The sequence below is a fragment of the Cebus imitator genome, unplaced genomic scaffold (genome assembly GCF_001604975.1).
Source record: "Cebus imitator isolate Cc_AM_T3 unplaced genomic scaffold, Cebus_imitator-1.0 Scaffold189, whole genome shotgun sequence".
Lineage (NCBI taxonomy): Eukaryota > Metazoa > Chordata > Mammalia > Primates > Cebidae > Cebus > Cebus imitator.
Genome location: NW_016107504.1, coordinates 1,191,123 through 1,207,857, shown reverse-complemented (window position 1 = coordinate 1,207,857; position 16,735 = coordinate 1,191,123). Strand labels below are relative to the sequence as shown.

General features: G+C 44.2%; 1 protein-coding gene across 4 annotated transcripts in view; it reads right to left on the bottom strand.

The window, feature by feature from the left end:
• FRMPD3 (FERM and PDZ domain containing 3) overlaps positions 1–16,735 on the bottom strand; it is a 93,048-nt gene that overhangs the window by 41,963 nt on the left and 34,350 nt on the right. For all 4 annotated transcript variants that reach the window (XM_017546452.2, XM_037744943.1, XM_037744942.1 and 1 more), the window contains 4 exons: positions 12,223–12,327; positions 7,885–7,992; positions 5,151–5,282; positions 3,429–3,548 (listed from right to left, as the gene is read on the bottom strand). In XM_017546452.2, the coding sequence (XP_017401941.1) occupies positions 3,429–3,548; positions 5,151–5,282; positions 7,885–7,992; positions 12,223–12,327 (465 nt within the window). The remainder of the gene's footprint in view (positions 1–3,428; positions 3,549–5,150; positions 5,283–7,884; positions 7,993–12,222; positions 12,328–16,735) is intronic.

Genomic DNA, 16,735 nt, shown 5'->3' with positions numbered 1-16,735 from the left:
CCTCCTGGGTTCAGGCAATTCTCCTGCCTCAACCTCCTGAGTAGCTGGGACTACAGGCACGCGCCACCATGCCCAGCTAATTTTTTGTAGTTTTAGTAGAGACGGAGTTTCACCATGTTGACCAGGATGGTCTTGATCTCTTGACCTTGTGATCCACCCGCCTCGGCCTCCCAAAGTGCTGGGATTACAGGCTTGAGCCACCGCGCCCGGCCGAAAGTATAGTCTTTTTAACAAAAGGTGCTGGAACAATTGGATGTCCATATGCAAAAACAAAAAACAAAAAAACAAAACCCCACGAAACTTTGATGGATACCTTATACCACATACAAAAGTTAATTCAAATGGATCATAGGCCTAAATATAAAACTGTAAATGATAAAACATCTAGAAAAAAAAGAGAAAAATTCTTGTAACTGTGGGTTAGACAAAGATTTTTTTAGATATGACACCAAAAGCACTGTCCATAAAAGAACAAATTAGCAAATTGGACTTCATCAAAATTCAAACATTTGCTCTGTGAAAGACATTGTTTGGAGACTGAAAAGGCAAGCCACATACTGGAAGAAAATAATTGCAAATAGTATATCCAACAAACGACTTGCATCCAGAATAAATAAAGAACTCTCAAAACTCAATAAGTAAGCAACCCAATAAAAAAGCAGGCAAAGATCTAAACAGCCACTTCACCGAAGAAGATGCGTGGCATCAAATAAACACATGAAAAGATGCTCAACATCATTAGTCATTAGGAAAATGCAAGTGAAAAGCATAATGAGATGCCACTACACACTATCGGAATGACTAAATGTTAAAAAAGAATACTGACAATACCAAGTGCTGATAAGTATATGAGAAACTGAAACTCTCATACATGGCTGGTGGGAATGAAAGGTGGTACAACTACATTTGAAAAAAGTATTGCAGTTTCTTTACAAAATTAAAGTAGATCTACCATATGCTCAAACCATTCCAAACCTGTTTACCCCAAAGAAAAGAAGGCATATGTCCATACAAAGACTGCTACATGAATGTTCATAGAAGTTTTATTGTAATAACTAAAACCTGGAAACAAGCCAAATGTTCATCAACAGATGAATCAATAAACACATTCTAGAATATCCATACCATGAAATACTACCTGACAATAAAAATGAATGAAATATTGACACATGCAACAACATAGATGGATCTCAAAATCAGTATGCTGGGCCAAATAAGTCAGATCAAAATAAGCGTATGTACCATATGATCTCATTTCTATATAACTCTAAAAAGTGCAAACTAATCTATAGTGACAGAAACCAGGTCAGTGGTAGACTAGGACTGGGAGGGATGAATTATAAAGTGGCCTGAATAAACTTTTGGGAGTGTTAGATATGTTCAATATTTTGATTGTGGTGATAGTTTCATGGGTATAAACGTAGGTCAAAACTTACGGTATTGTGTATTTTAAACATGTATGCTTTGTCATTTGTCAATTAGCCCTCAATAAAGCTGTTACGTATAAAAAATAAAGAATACAGCTGAAGTCCATATCATCATGAAGGAGAAGGATAGAATGGACATGATCTTGTCACTAACTTTTAAAATATTCAAATCAAGGTAATCCTTGGAAGCTTGAATGAAGAAATTTAGGGCAAAAAAAAAAAATGAGAACTAAAACTATGAAATTCACAGAGCAACCACAACTCATTGTCTCCTAGAAGGTTTGTAAATGAACTTGAGGCTATTTGCAAAATATTCCTAACATTTTAGATTGTCAGAAGAGTCAAAAAGGACAATCACAATGTCTCATAGCACATCCCGAGGTATCACCATCAGAGACAGATGAAGTTTTAGTTTTTTCTCTCATTAAGTGCTGTTGTATGTCCTATGGGCAACTAAAAGTCAACATTTTCCAAAATGAACTCATCTTTTCCCTAAACCCATTCCATTGCCTGTATTCTCTAACGGGAATGATACCACCTCCACAGGACACTCATTAAGTTAAAGCCTATCCATTCTACCCTTTAAATCTCTCTTGCAATCCATCTCACCTGCTTCATCATGGCCCTGGTTCTAGCCCTTGTCATTTCTTCTGGATAACTGCCATAGCTCCCTAGCTGGTATACTTCTTCAACACTTGTGTGGTCTTTTGAAATTGCTCATCTGACCAGGCTATTCTCCTTTAATCATTTCCGCTCTCCTACCCTCTGCAGAATTTTTTCACTTTGGCTGCACATTAGGATCACTTGAGGAATTAATAAAAAAATACCAGTGTTTGAAACCCACTCCCATAGATTTTGATTCAACTGGTCTTGGATGGAGCACAGCATTTTCCCAAAGTCTCCTAGATAATTTTAATGTGCATCTAGGGTTAAAACCCACTGTCACAAGGCAGAGGTTCTCAAAATCTTTTGGGTATCAGAATCCCCTGGAGGGCTTGTTAAAACACGGAGTACTGAATTCTATCTCCAGAGTTTCTGACTCAGTAGGACTGGGCTGGGGCCTAAGAATTTGCATTTCTAACAAGTGTCCAGTTGATTCTGATGCTACCAGTCCAGGAAACATGAAATTGCAAAGAACCTAGAACAGCCACACTTCAATCATAAAGTCTATGCTTGCCTTGGCCTACCAAAGCCTTTCACCCTGCTTCCTGTCTCTCCAACTTTATCTCCTACTCCTCCTTACCTCACATCCTGTACTCTAGCCATTGGAAATCACTCATGGTTCTCTCATGCCATGCTGTTTCATGCCACCATGGCTTTGTAAATGCAAGGCCCTTTGCTTAGAGTATGTCCCCTCCACTCCATCTCTCTACACAGCAAACTCCCACTCATTCTTCAAGGCTAAGAGCATGGATATATCACTTCCTCCATTTAGCCTGCACCGTCTCTCTTGTGTAGAGTTGGAAAAATGCTTCCTGAGTGCCCTCATCTTCGTTGCACCCTGGTGCTGTCTTATTTATTCATGCACATATCAGCTCTAGTGAGCCAGGACAGTCCTTCATTCACTTCTGATTGCTAGTACCTAGCATAAGACTTAACCCAGAGAACGTGTCCAGTAAATGTTTCTGGATGAACTGAATTGGGAATCATCTCATACTGGAGCTAAGTATTGGGGGTTGGGGCCCGTTGAAACCCAAATGGGTTTGTTAAATTTTAGGATAGTAAAGTTTAGGATGCCAGAGTTACTGGGGTTGCTTGTTTCTGAAAGCTGAACAGATCTGAGTGGACAAATAGACAAGACTTTGAGCTCACAGCCAGCTCAGGTCACCAGGCCAACCAATTTGGCCATGACCTACAATCGTAGCAGAAAAGGAAGGAAAGGGCCTTCAGGGCTACCTGGAGGTTGGAAAAACTTACATAGTGACTTCATTGTGGTGGCAGAACAGCCTGCCTGCTTGTTTGTCCACTGGTCTGTCTGTGTATCCCCAAGCCAGACTCTACCTGGATGTATAGATACTCAAAAGCAGCAGGATCCCGACGCAGCAGCTCCACAGGGTCTTTGGGAAAGAAGCTTATTCGGAAGAGGCATTTCATTCCATGATAGTGTGTCCGCTGTACCACCTGAATTCCAGGGATGAAAGGCGAGAAGAAAAGAGATCTGGAATCAATGGCTGGGATGGTGGGCATGCAGCTCAGTGGCTCCTTAAGGTGGGGCTTGAGGCAGAGCTAATAAGCTCTTGTTTCTTACCCTGTCTCCCATCTGGCTGATTCCAAAAGTGTTGAGGAGTCAGCTCTTTTCGACCCTTCTGAGCCAAAATAAAAGGAATTTTCAAATCACTTATCTAGGACATGACCTTTATCAACCACTGGGTCTAAGGCCCAAGGCACTAGGCAGGAAGGTAGGGCTCCTGGCAATGGCTCAGACTCTTCTTGCCATGGGATTCATACCTTTACCTTGCAGAGGGGCTCAGCCTCAAGCAGAGTAAATTGCTGATTAGAGTAAATCAAAGGTTTAAAATCTTATTTGTAGGTACAGATGAAACAACTTGGCACTATATTGATAATTGTTGAACCTGAGAATGGATAATAGGTTAATGATACTATATTCCTCCTACTTGTGTGTATGTTTGCAACTTTTCATAATAAAAAAGTTTAAAATCCCATTTGGAAAAGGAGATCAACTGAATTCAAAGGGCTGCTTGGGGGTGAGGTAGGTGCCTAGGCCTCCCTGCAGGCAGGGTGCCCACCTTTCCTTCCCACCAGTGAGTCTCTGTATTGCATTTGGCTGAGAATTAAACTTGAATCTCTCTTTCCAAAAATCCTTTCCTCTTTTTGTCTGATCTGGGGTTTTGTTTGGCTTTCATGTTCGGTCTGAAAAGGTGTTTCTTCCACTCTTCCTCTCCAAGTCTGTCCCACCGTAGTTGGGAGTACTGCTTGGCTTTGACTGTATCTCTGACGCTTCTTGATGCTTCACTGTTGATGAAATGCTATCCAGAAATCCTGGATTTCCCCAGCCCTTTTCTACACGGTGAGGGCTAGAAAGACCAGATGATACTTTTTCGATGTGGGTGACATGCTGCCTATTTTTGACCTTGCTCAGTCAATTCTCAACTCCCATTTGTCCTAGGACTTCACTGGCCTTTATGCAACACTGGCCTTTGTGGTAGCCCAGGCTCTGTGTTCCACAATGAGTAACGTCACCCCTAGTGCTGCTTAGAGGCCCTGGGGAGAGGTGCAGAGGTAGGTGTTTCTGAATTTCACCTGGCCAGACATATGGCAAAAGAAGGGACAAGTGAGAGCCCTAGGACAAATGGGAATTGGGAATTGGCTGAGTAGTGTCTGCTCCCTGACCCTTCCATAATAGCCTTCATGCAAAAGGCCAAGTTTTCTCCCAGGAAGCAGAAAAATCTATCATGTGGAGTTTCTAGGAGCCAGGAGACTTGCCATTCATTGCTCCTTATCTCAGCATTCTGGGTGCCATGTGGTGAATCACCCCACACTCTTCCCCCTAGGGACCAAGACTAATGATCTTTATGCTCTTCTCAGCTCACAAAGGCCATTGCCAAAAGCCCTCTGGAGGTGGGTAATACCAGCTTTGGGTGAGAACTGTGACTTCTGGGAACCGGCTGAGCATATCATTATGAATTTTCCAGACAGGGAGTGCCTTGGGTCTTCTCTACTAGAGGCCACATGCAAAACTATGTGGAAAAAAGTGTTACTTACATAAGCCAGGGGTTGCTTGTCCTGAAGAAGCAGAAACTTGTGATTCTGTTCTGGCCCGGCATACTCAAGGACAAGAGCAAAGTGCTCAATGTACCTCAAGGAGAGGCGGTCCTGTAATGTTACCATCACATCCTGTGGGACAGAAAAGAGCCTTGAGTGGGAGATTGGTTCTGGCCTTAAGCTATTCTAAGGACTAAACATGGGAGTGGGGATTAAACACCAAGAAAAGAAAGATAGTCCCTGGGGAGAAGGCTGCAACACTGGCCTTTATGGTAGCCCAGGCTGTGACTCACAATGAGTAAAATGACCTACTCAGAGGCCTGGGCCCCGGGGAGAGGTGCAGAAGTTTCGAGGTTGGTGTTTCTGAAAAGAAGGTCATGTCTCTCCCTCCCTAGCTCTCTCCTTCCACTCAACAAATTATTTCCTAAATGCTTACTAAATGCCAGGCACTGTGGTGGTTCTCCCTTCACTTTCTCTTACAAGTCAGAATATTGACTTGGGTTTGTCTGTCAACTCTTAGGAATGAACAAAAGCAAAAGTGACATTTATATGATTAAAAAGTGTACTATTTCTGGATTCATAATCTAAATCAAATGACTTGAGTTACTGGCAAAATGTTCATTTTTGACCATAGCTGGTTTTTATAGATGATCAATTTAGCAACTTGAAAAATGTATGCACGCAGAGGAACTATGTCATGTGTTTTGGGTACAGTCATGAATCTGACTACTTCTAGGTTCCGTCTGCTCTGCTGCCCTACTTTTAATATGAGGGTGTCTGGAAACACATCAGTGGGGGCTGCACAAATGTCAGTTTTGAGACTTCTGCCACCGATTTGCTGTAACTTTGGCTTATGCAGGGCTCCAATGTGTGTGTTCACGGAGTCAGCATCTCTCAGCCCCCAAACGCTGGAAAGAATCAGGCTTGGGAATGTGAAGCATCCTTACAACCGTGGTTGCCAAGCAAGCCCCTCAGTGAACACCGAAAGACATTCAGTTATTCAAATGTTAGGCTGGAAATTGGTGGGTACTTGAGAGCATCTCTTTGTGTTGTCCAAGTAGTCACAGAGGCACCAGTGTTGCTGGAGCTCTGTCAGGGACAGATGAGGTTTTCTTTGCAGTTCAGCTGCACTGGGAATGTGGACAGCCAAGCCAGCGATTGCCAACTGGTGTTACAAGTGTAACAGCCCCTGTGCAGGCTGTCAATTCACCCAGGTACCTCTCTGGGACAAGTGGCTTGGCAGCCTGTCAAAGTTCCAGTAAGTTGCCAGCACACCCTTCCTGGAGTCAGATTGAGATCACAAACGAGAGGGAACACTGCTATCTTCGAAGGCTGGGGCCACCTGGAAGCCACAATAGAGCTGATGATGTGAGGTGGGGAAGTTCAGAGAAGTCTCCAAGGGGAAAGAGAGGGCACTAAACACTCCAGCATGGAGACAGAGCCCACGATGGACCTACCAACCCATGAATAAAACACCAAGGAGGATTCTGATACAAAGTGATATTCTCATCTGCGGGAGGCACATTTGGATATCTCCTGGGTGGCTTAGTTCTGTTTCAATGCCCCCTCCCATAGCCTGAGAACTTCAATAGCCAAAAGACCATTCCATGTCACCCTAAGTAGTTTGTTTAGGTCCTAGGTCCCCTGGGGGACCTACTTAGGCCTAAGCCTTTCAAAAAAATTCTTCATTCACAGACTGTCCCACTCCCTGCAGAATACTTAGTGTCTCTGACCCTAAGACATAAAATGCCAGTAGCACATCCAATCATTGGGATGACCTAAAACACCCTTAGACATTTCCAAAAGCTCTCTAAGAGTGGGAAGTAGCAATCCTGTTTGAAAACCACTGGCAAGACCCATTCTGACTACCTGATAACTCCTCTTGGCATGCTGGCCCAGGAGTTTCTTTACTTATAGGGTTGCCTTGGTCCCAGCGTGGGAATCACAGGATAACTGTGGACCAAGCTAGGTTTTCTGGGTAGATGCTGCAGCAGCCGGGTAGTTTGGGTAGCATTAGTTGCATTCAAACACTCGTTCTGGGAATGGCATTCTCTTTCTGGAGAGAGTCCAGAAGATGCAGGAATGGATATTTCTGTCCCAGAGCAGAGTTGAATCTGGGGGTGAATCATATTATCATTTCTATTCCTAAGGATTAGAGGAAAGTCATCAGGACTTTTCTGAAACCTGGCTGAGCTGTTAAGAAGCACAGATCAGTAATTCCTCTTCCTGTGAAAAGAACAGCCAAAGAGGCTATGGCTTGACTTTTCAAATCTTGGTTCAGTGCTTGAGATCAGGTTGTTATTTAAAAAGCTAGGCATAGCTAAGCTAATCTCCCAAGAGACTGTGTTTATTTCTCTGCTTAAACTTGGGTAGGTGTTATTGTATCAATATAAATCACTTTTGCTTTATAAATGGCTTAATGATCTTCATACTCCTTAGTTCCTAAGAATCCTGAAGGACCCCATGTAACACAAACACAAAGCAGTTCACAAATGTAAGTGCGCACACACGGTTTAACAATTACTAGCACACAGTTGAGCATGCAAATTTCCACCACCACTCTCATCTGGGACTGTGCCTTTTTGCAGCCTTGTGCTAACAAGCATCCAGAGCTTAAAGGCCACCTTACTCCAGTGGCAAGCAGCTATGTGCCGACTCAGAGGAACACAGGACACACAATCGCATATACTCTGGAGAGGACTACGCTGATCCACGGGGAGGAGACTGTATGTACCTTAACAGTGGTCCGGCCATCAAATGTGAATGACTTGATCTGCCCATTTTCTAAGAAAACCTTCAGGACGTTGGGAATGAGGAGGAGAGCTTCCTTCTTCATCATTTTCTGTAAACAAGCAGGAAAGGACAAGGGGAGGGGCTCATTTAGAAGGAGATAGGAAGCCAGAGGAAGGGTGTGAGAAGGGAGAGAGAAAAGGAGATGGAGACAGAGAGCCAAAGGTGTAAGAGGACAGAGACAGAGGAAAGAGCAGATCAATAATACATGGGGACCAGAACCAAATTCTCCAACACGACACAGTCATATCAAAAGCTCACCTCCATTTGACATCACAGAGCACCCATATTCTACTGTGGTTCAAACCTCCACAGATCAGAGCATAGGGATCAGCACACATCCCCTGAAGGGCTGATGAGAGGCCTCCTTTGGAGTCTACTTTACCCACGTGATCTTATCTCCGACTTTTTAAAAAATACCTTCTACAAAGCTTCTAGACTGATCTTATCTCCTGATTCCTCCCTTTCCCCCAGCCTCTTCACAAGTGAAGATCACATCCCATCCAGGCCTTGGCCCTGCCTTTTCCCCTCCCTAGGCCCTTTCTGACCTGGCCCCTACTTAGTCTCCAGACTCACGTCTTGCTATTCCTAGTACCCACACCTCTAGACCTCTGATGATTCTTCATCATTCAGGGACTGTCCCACTCCTGCACAACACTTAGCATCTCTGACCGTGCTAGTAGCACACCAAATCATTGGGATGACCTGAAACACCCTCGGACATTTTTTCTTTCTTCCTTTCTTTTCTCTCTTTCTCTCTTTCTCTCTTTCTCTTCTTTCTTTCTTTTCTTTCTTTCTTTTCTTTTCTTTTTTTTTATTTTGAGACCGAGTCTTGTTCTGACGCTCAGGCTGGAGTGTAGTGGCACGATCTTGGTTCACTGAAACCTCCACCTCCTCAGTTCAAGCAATTCTCCTACCTCAGCCTCTCTAATAGCTGGGATTACAGGCGAGAGTCACCACATCAGGCCCTCAGACATTTTCAAAAGCTCTCTAGTAGTGGGCAGTACTGATTCCGACTCAGAAGTTCTCAATAAAAATTCATTAAATAAGGGCTGTTCTCTTTCTCTGAGGACTCTAAAAGAAAAAAAAGGCTGTTCTCTGTGCGTTTCTCTTTTCCTCTTTGGCAAACTCCTATTTATCCTTCAAAACCCAGCTCAAATATGTATTCTGTAAAGTCTTGGTCTAATATCATCAGATACTTGGATGTGGTTTTCCATGCATTCCTATAGCAATTTATACACACTTCTCACTATGCTCTTACCATATTTTGTTTTGTTTTGTTTTTGAGACAGGGTCTCACTCTATTGCCCAGGCTAGAGTGCAGTGGTGCAATCATAGCTCACTGTAGCCTCAAACACCTGGGCTTAAGTGATCCTCCCACCTCAGCCTCCCAAATAGCTAGGACTACAGGCATGTGCCACTATATCTAGCTAATTTTTTTCCTTTTTGTAGTAACAGGGTCTCACTATGTTGCTGAAACTCACCTTTATCATATTTTTGAAGGATATTTGTCTTTCACAATCAAATGATGAACTGAGAGCACAAGGACCATGTCCTATTTATCTTTGTAGTCCCAACACTAAAGAAAGTTTCTGGCACATGTTTGGTGCACACTAAGAGGCTGCTGAATGAATGGGCAGTAGGTGCTTAATGTGTACTTATTGAACAATCACACGCATCCCAACTATTTCCCTGGGCCAACGTCATCATCAGTTCTATGGGAATGGAAAAGCTGCAGAGATAACCAGATTCCTTAATTCACCAGGCATGCATTGAGCCTCTCCTGTATGCGCAACATTATGCTAAGTCTCTATGAGAGCTACAGAAGATTTAAGTCCAGTCTTAAATTTTTGTTATAGTGACTTGGCACACATACACATTATAAAACCAAAGCAAACCAACAGGTATAAGATGGCTAAAGTTTCCTAGATAAGGCAAATTGGATTTTGATTTTGAAGGAGACGGTGGGTATGGATGATTTGAGAAGCCAGATGAGAACAGTCCAGACCTAGAGACTGTCACGTATCATTGACAAAGCATGGAAGGAGGAACAAGCAACTCCTCCTGGGTTGGGATATGGTTGATAGTTGGGAGGAGCCAAGAGACAAGCTTGGCTATGGTCAAGCCGAGGTGGGAAGTGATAGAATATAAAATTGGAAGAGTGTGACTCCCTGGTCCCCTCCCTAATCTTAAGGTGCCTTGTTCCTGTCAGGCCCAGAGGCCCCGGATCCGCCAACCGATGACGCTCACGGTGGCAGGTTTTATTTAGCACACTGGGTTGGACTTAGATAATTACTTAATTGATTTTGCTTAAAAATAGAGTTGGCAAGGAACGCCCACAGGATTTATTTTTGCTCTGGCTGCTTAATAAAGCCTTGGAACACGAAAGGAAAGGGTTGATAGGACAGCCTGGAGTCACTGGGCCTGGACTCCCCCAGGTCCTGACCTGTGATGAAGCTGCTATGGTCCATACTGGCTGCAGTATGGAGAAAGGTGCTGTTGTAACATCAGGTAATTTCATGAGTGTAGCGAAAGCTGGAAGATTGATGTCTGTCTCTCACCCAGACAAGAGCCTTGCACTATGCCTGATAGCCTGTCCAAGAAAAAGAAGTAACTCTAGGTGGGTCCCAGCTACTCTGCAGCATTTGCATTCAGATTAGACTGGAGTGGGGGCTTGTTTATGCCTGTAGCCTAGCTGTGATGTATGCAGAGGGAAATCATGGTGGAGGAAGGAGAGAGTGGGGAAGGGGAAGTAAAAGGGAGAGGAAGAGAGGAGAAGGAAGGGGAAGGGGGAGGAAGGGAAGGAGTTCTTCACTGGGTGGCCTGCCCTTGACTAATTACTCTGCAATGTTGAGATGGGGTAGGATGAACCTGTTCATGCTTCCCAAATCCAAGTCATATGTCCTCTGGGTTTTCAAGCACTCAGGACTCTTCCTGGTGACTTGGATCTTGGGGTCTGTTTCACCCTGATTTGCAGAGACTCAGTTTTACTCCTCTTCCCCTCTGCTCACCAATTATCACGTCTCTTAAACATTTTCTGCTAGAATTGACACAGATCCCAACTATCAATTATCCAGACAGTTTGCCCAGTGGGGTCCTATAGTCCCCTGGGCTTGCCAGCCTTCCTTGTGCAGAGATGGAGGAGGGTATAGGCTGATTTTGGGAATGAGAGTGAGGGAAATGGAGATGGAAGACACCTGTATCCTCTATCCCTTCTTCTCAGTGACTATGCCTCAAATAATATAGAAGTGCCTGGCACCCTGCTGATTTCCCTTCTCTGTCTGGGCCTGCTATCTTCTCCCGACAACTGCGGCTGTGCCTTAGTACATAAATGCCAAGGGCCTCCAGACAGCTCTGCCTGTCACAGCTATCAAAATCACACGAGTACCTGTTAGCTCTAGCTATCCCCTCCGCCCTCACCAGGATATCACTAACTTCTGCAGATTCCTGAGGGACTCGGCCAGAATGCATGACTGCTTAACACACTTCTTTTCTGCTCTTCACCTGCCTCTTCTCATTTGCATATCTGGAGTCGACAGTTCATTGCATGTAAACCTCCCAAAGCAGTGAGAAACACTGTGGCTGACCAAGACACCCCAGATTGGCAGCTGCAAGGCATGGGATGTCAAATATTACCTGTCCTTCAAAACAATATCACCCAGTAGTAGATTCTGTATTATCTCAATTGGAACCACTTGTCGCCCTCAACATTGCCGAGAGGTATCCAGTAGCAGGGAACAGGTATTCATTTTGCCTCCCTTCTGGTGCTGAGAACACAGCAGGTGTCTAATAAAAACTTGGTGCCTTAATGAGAGTCTGTATCATTTCCACTAGGCAGCTTCACTCATCACTGCATGGCCTTTTCCAGTCAAGATGTGGAGTTGCAGGATCACTTAAATGTGAAGAGAGCTAAATTTCACCAGCCACTCATTCCTGGGTCTTCAGGAAGCCATTATTTCCTTCCTGTTTCTATCAAGTAGCAAGAGATGTGTATGGAGCACTCGCTCTGAGTGTAAGCGACTGTGTTAGGGATAGAAATTTCTCTAAGCATCAGAAGGCTCTTGAGTGAATCAATATATAGTCCTTCTCCCCACAATTCCTGGGGACTCTCCAGATGTCACATATCCCTCTTCACTCACTACTTTTCCCCCTCCAGCACCTGGATGCTCCCACTCTAACCCATTGGGAAAGCTGTCCACCATAAGTAGCCCCAGAGCGAGAGCTTGACAGCCAGGCAGATTATGGCCAGGGGCTGAGGAGAGGGAGCCGAAGCTGCACTTACTACATCTGTTTCTCCAACTGCCACCTGCTCAGAAAATCGAACCTTCACAGGATTGGACCTCAGCTTGGCCTTCTTCGCAGCACTGATGAAAGCAGATTTGGGGGACTGGAAAAAGAAGAGAGAGCTGATGAGTTCTCCATCCCTGGGGCAAACCTGACCTTTGTCACATCAGAGTTAAGATGTCCCAGTACAGGTACACTTTGCATTACTGATCAAGGAGTCAATAAATAAATATCGATTACCTACTAGGTGCAAGGCAGCGTGCTAAATGCTTCCCTGTATAGTTGGTGTGTTCTGAAAAGGCTGGGCATGAATTGAATTTGGGTAGCTTGAATCCCATTATTAATACTCTAGGCCTAGGGGAGTTTGCAAAAGTTCTTTAGTAATAACATACATTGAATTTTTATATATTTGGTTTTCTTAATGTGAGATAGACCTAAGTGGTGTCTTTTTTATGACATCTGAATATAAGCATCCCAAAGAATTTACAGAAATGATCTTATTCATCTCACAGACATGCCCTGCCCCTAGGAAGGAGTTGTATAGTGAATACTATTTTAGATGTGGGAGAAAGGAGACCTAGCACTCCAAAAGGATTTACCCACAGTTACTACACTGTTAGGGAATAGAGATGTGAGATTTAACCCAGGTCTCCTGGCTTTCTTGTTTTGGGCTCTGCACCACTTTGTTTATCCAATTCTGTTAGAAATGGCCAAAAAATCAGCACGGCTTTTTTTTTTTTTTTTTTTTTTTTAATAGAGTTTCACTCTTGGCGCCCAGGCTGGAGTGCAATGGCACAATCTCAGCTCACTGCAACCTCTGATTCTTGGGTTCAAGTGATTCTCCAGCCTTGCCTCCTGAGTAGCTGGGATTACAGGTATGCGCCCCACACCCAGCTAATTTTGTATTTTTAGTAGAGATGGGGTCTCATCATGTTGGCCAGGCTGGTCTCGAACTCCTGACCTTAGGTGATCCACCTGTCTCAGCCTCCCAAAGTCCTGGGCTTACATGCCACCATGCCCGCTGGCTTTGTAGTTCTTGAAAACTCTCCCACAATTTTAGCAGGAAGCATGATTAGTAAACACTGGAAACTAAGCCTTTCCTGGTTGCTCCTTGGATTCTAGCTCCCTGATGAGCTCTGTATGGCCCAGCAAGCAGGAAATAGAGGAGATGCGCTGAGGGGCATCCTCACTGTCTTTAGGGGGGCGTTTGTTCATTCATTTGACAAATTTAGCAAGGGCCTACTACATGCCACACACTGTTCTAGGTGATGAGGTATAGAGCAGTCAATAAGACAGACAAAACTCCCTAGCCTCATGGAGTGTCCATTCCAGCAGAGATAGAGAGAATAAATATCTTTTTGTATATTCACAAAAAGAAGGTAGCAAAGAAGGACTATGAGGAAAAATAAGGCAGGGTAAAGTACTACACAAGAGAATCAGTGAGTTAGGGTGGGAGTGGTGAGGGCATTATTTTAGCAATTTTGAAATATATAATACATTATTATTAACTATAGTCACCATGCTGTGCAGTAGATGTCAAAAACTTATTCCTCCTGTCTAACTGAGCCTTTGTACCCTTTGAACAGCATCTCCCCATTCCCTCCCCAACCTCAGTCTCTAGTGATCACCATTCTATGCTCCACTTCTATGATTTTGACTTTTTTAGATTACACATATAAGTGAGATCATGCAGTATTTGTCTTTCTGTGTCTGGCTTATAATAAAAATAATTATTATTTCATTTAGTATAATGTCCTCCAAGTTCATCCATGTTGTAGCAAGTGACAGGATTTACTTCTTCTTAAAGGCTGAATAGTATTCCATTGTGTATTTATACCACATTTTCTTCATCCATTAATCTGTTGATGGTGGACACTTAGGTTGTTTCCATATCTTGGCTATGGTGAATAGTGCTGCCATGAACATGGGAATGCAGATGGCTCTTTGGCATAGTAATTTCAATTCCCTTGGATATATATTCACAAGTAGGATTGTGGAGGTTTTTTAAATTTTTTATTTTTGAGATGGAGTCTCGCTCTGTCACCAGGCTGGAGTGCAGTGGCACAATCTCAGCTCATTGCAACCTCTGCCTCTCGGGTTCAAGCAAATCTCCTGCATCAGCCTCCTGAGTAGCTGCAACTACATATGCACCACCATGCCCAGATAATTTTTGTATTTTTAGTAGAGACGGAGTTTCACCATGTTGGCCAGGATGGTCTTGATCTCTTGACCTCGTGATCCACCCACCTCGGCCTCCCAAAGTAGTGGGATTACAGGCGTCAACCACCGCACCCGGCCTTAGTTTTTTTTTTTTTTTAGATGGAGTCTTGCTCTGTCGCCCAGGCTAGAGTGTAGTGGTATGACCTCGGCTTACTGCAACCTCTGCCTCTCCAGTTCAAGTGATTCACCTGCTTCAGCCTCCCAAGTAGCTGAGATTATAGGTGTGCATCACCATGCCCAGCTAATTTTTGTATTTTTGGTAGAGACAGGTTCTCACCATGTTGGCCAGGCTGGTCTCAAACTCCTGACCTCAAGTGATCCACCCACCTCAGCCTCCCAAAGTGCTGGGATTACAGGTCTCAGCCATGGCACCTGGTCACTGTGGGGGTTATTTTAGACAGGATGGTCAGGGAAGACCTCTCTGAGGATGAGACATTAAGCAGAAACTTAAGGAAGTGAGGGAGAGACGGTCACCAGGTTATCTGGAGAAAAGCTTCTGGGCAGAAAATACAATAAAGGCCTTGGGGTGAACTGAGGTGTATGAAGAACAGAAAGGAAGACCAAGGTGGCTAGAGTGGAATGATGGAGCAGGAGCGGGAGCGGGAGGGGAGATGCTCAGAGATGCAGCTGGGAGCTGGGTCATGTAGGACCTTGTAAACCATGGTGAGGACTTTGGATTTCACTCCACTACAGGGTTTTGATTGAACAGGGTCTGGTACGCATTTTAAAAGGAAGCTTCTGGCTCCTGTGTGGAAAACAAGTGTAGAAGGGCAATGGCAGAAGCAGGGAGACCAGTTGGGGGTCTCTAAGTACAATATTTGTAATTGCAATAAAATGGTTAAAACACAATGGAGGCTTGGGCTAGGATGGTAATGATGGAGATGATGAAAAATGAGTGAATTCTGGATATGTTTTGAATACTGAATTAGGATGATATGTTGACTGGATCTGAGGGTGAGAAAAAGGGAGGTGTCAACTCGAAGAATGGAATTGCCATTTACTGAGATGAGGAGGACTAGGGAGTGAATCAGGTCTGGGGCCACTTCAAACCCACCACCCCTATGGGCCTTGCCATGGAGCCTAAGTCCTACAATCAGGAATTTCTTTGTGTTAAGGGCCTGAAGGTCCCTGCTAGCTAGGAATATATTAAGCTATTACCTACCATTTACACTGCAGTTGAGATTCATTTACCAGATCAGCCACAGGAGGGCAGGGCCCTAAGATATACATCAGAAACAAACGTCCTCATTGTGTCTTGGGCCCTGGTCCCAGCTGTGTTCTCTGTCGGAGCCAGCAATCTCATTCCCTACAGAGGGCAGATTGCAAAAAGCCACTTGTTTCACCTGAGTCCAGCAGAAACTCAAGCAGTGAGTGTCAGTCCTGGCTGCATGGTAGAAATGCTGGAGGAGCTTTTAAAAATCCTAAAGCCCAGGCCCCACCGCAGACCAATTACCTCAGAATTCCTAGGGGTGAGGTCTGAGCATCATTATTTTTTTCAAGCTTCTGATGATTTCCAAATGCAGCCAAGATTAAGAACCATTGAGCTAAAGGAACCTTAGACTTCTCATCCTGAGCCAAAGGGGCAATTTGTTGGCAGCAGACAATATAGCACAATGAAATCCAGGGCTGGGGATCATTGCAGAAAGTGATTACAGTATTGATTATACATGGAGTTGATAAATGCCTTTGTGTGTTGCACAGCCTGGTGCTACAATCCTGAGCGGAGGCTGCTGGCTGAGGCAGGAGCAAGAGAAAGGGGCGAGATAGATAGAAAGATCTGTTAACTATCCTCAGGCAGCTCTGTTTGATTCCATCTCCACAGTCATCCAAAGTTCCACCAAGGTGCCACAAACATGAGGCAAATGGAATCTTCTTTATACCTGACAGTCACCTTCTTTCTTCTCTGCCATCATCTGCCCTCAGATGCCTGCACGGCACAGTGTGTGGAACAAGGCATCTCTAGAGGCCTGAATGGGCCATGCAGTCCAACCTTCATTTTCACATGTGAAACAGAGGCCTATGAAGAGGATACATTTTACCCAAAGTATTGAAATAATTGAGTAGCAGAGCTGAAACCAGAACCCAGGTTTCCTGAGCCTTGGATTAGTGGTTGTTCCCCCACAGCAGGCTAAAGTTGGAATTCCATTCCTGATCGTTCATCCACTGGTTCTCATTGTACCTTGGTGTTATTTATTTTTTTATTTTTTTATTTTTTTATTTTTGAGACGGAGTCTCGCTCTTGTTACCCAGGCTGGAGTGCAATGGCGTGATCACGGCTCACCGCAACCTCC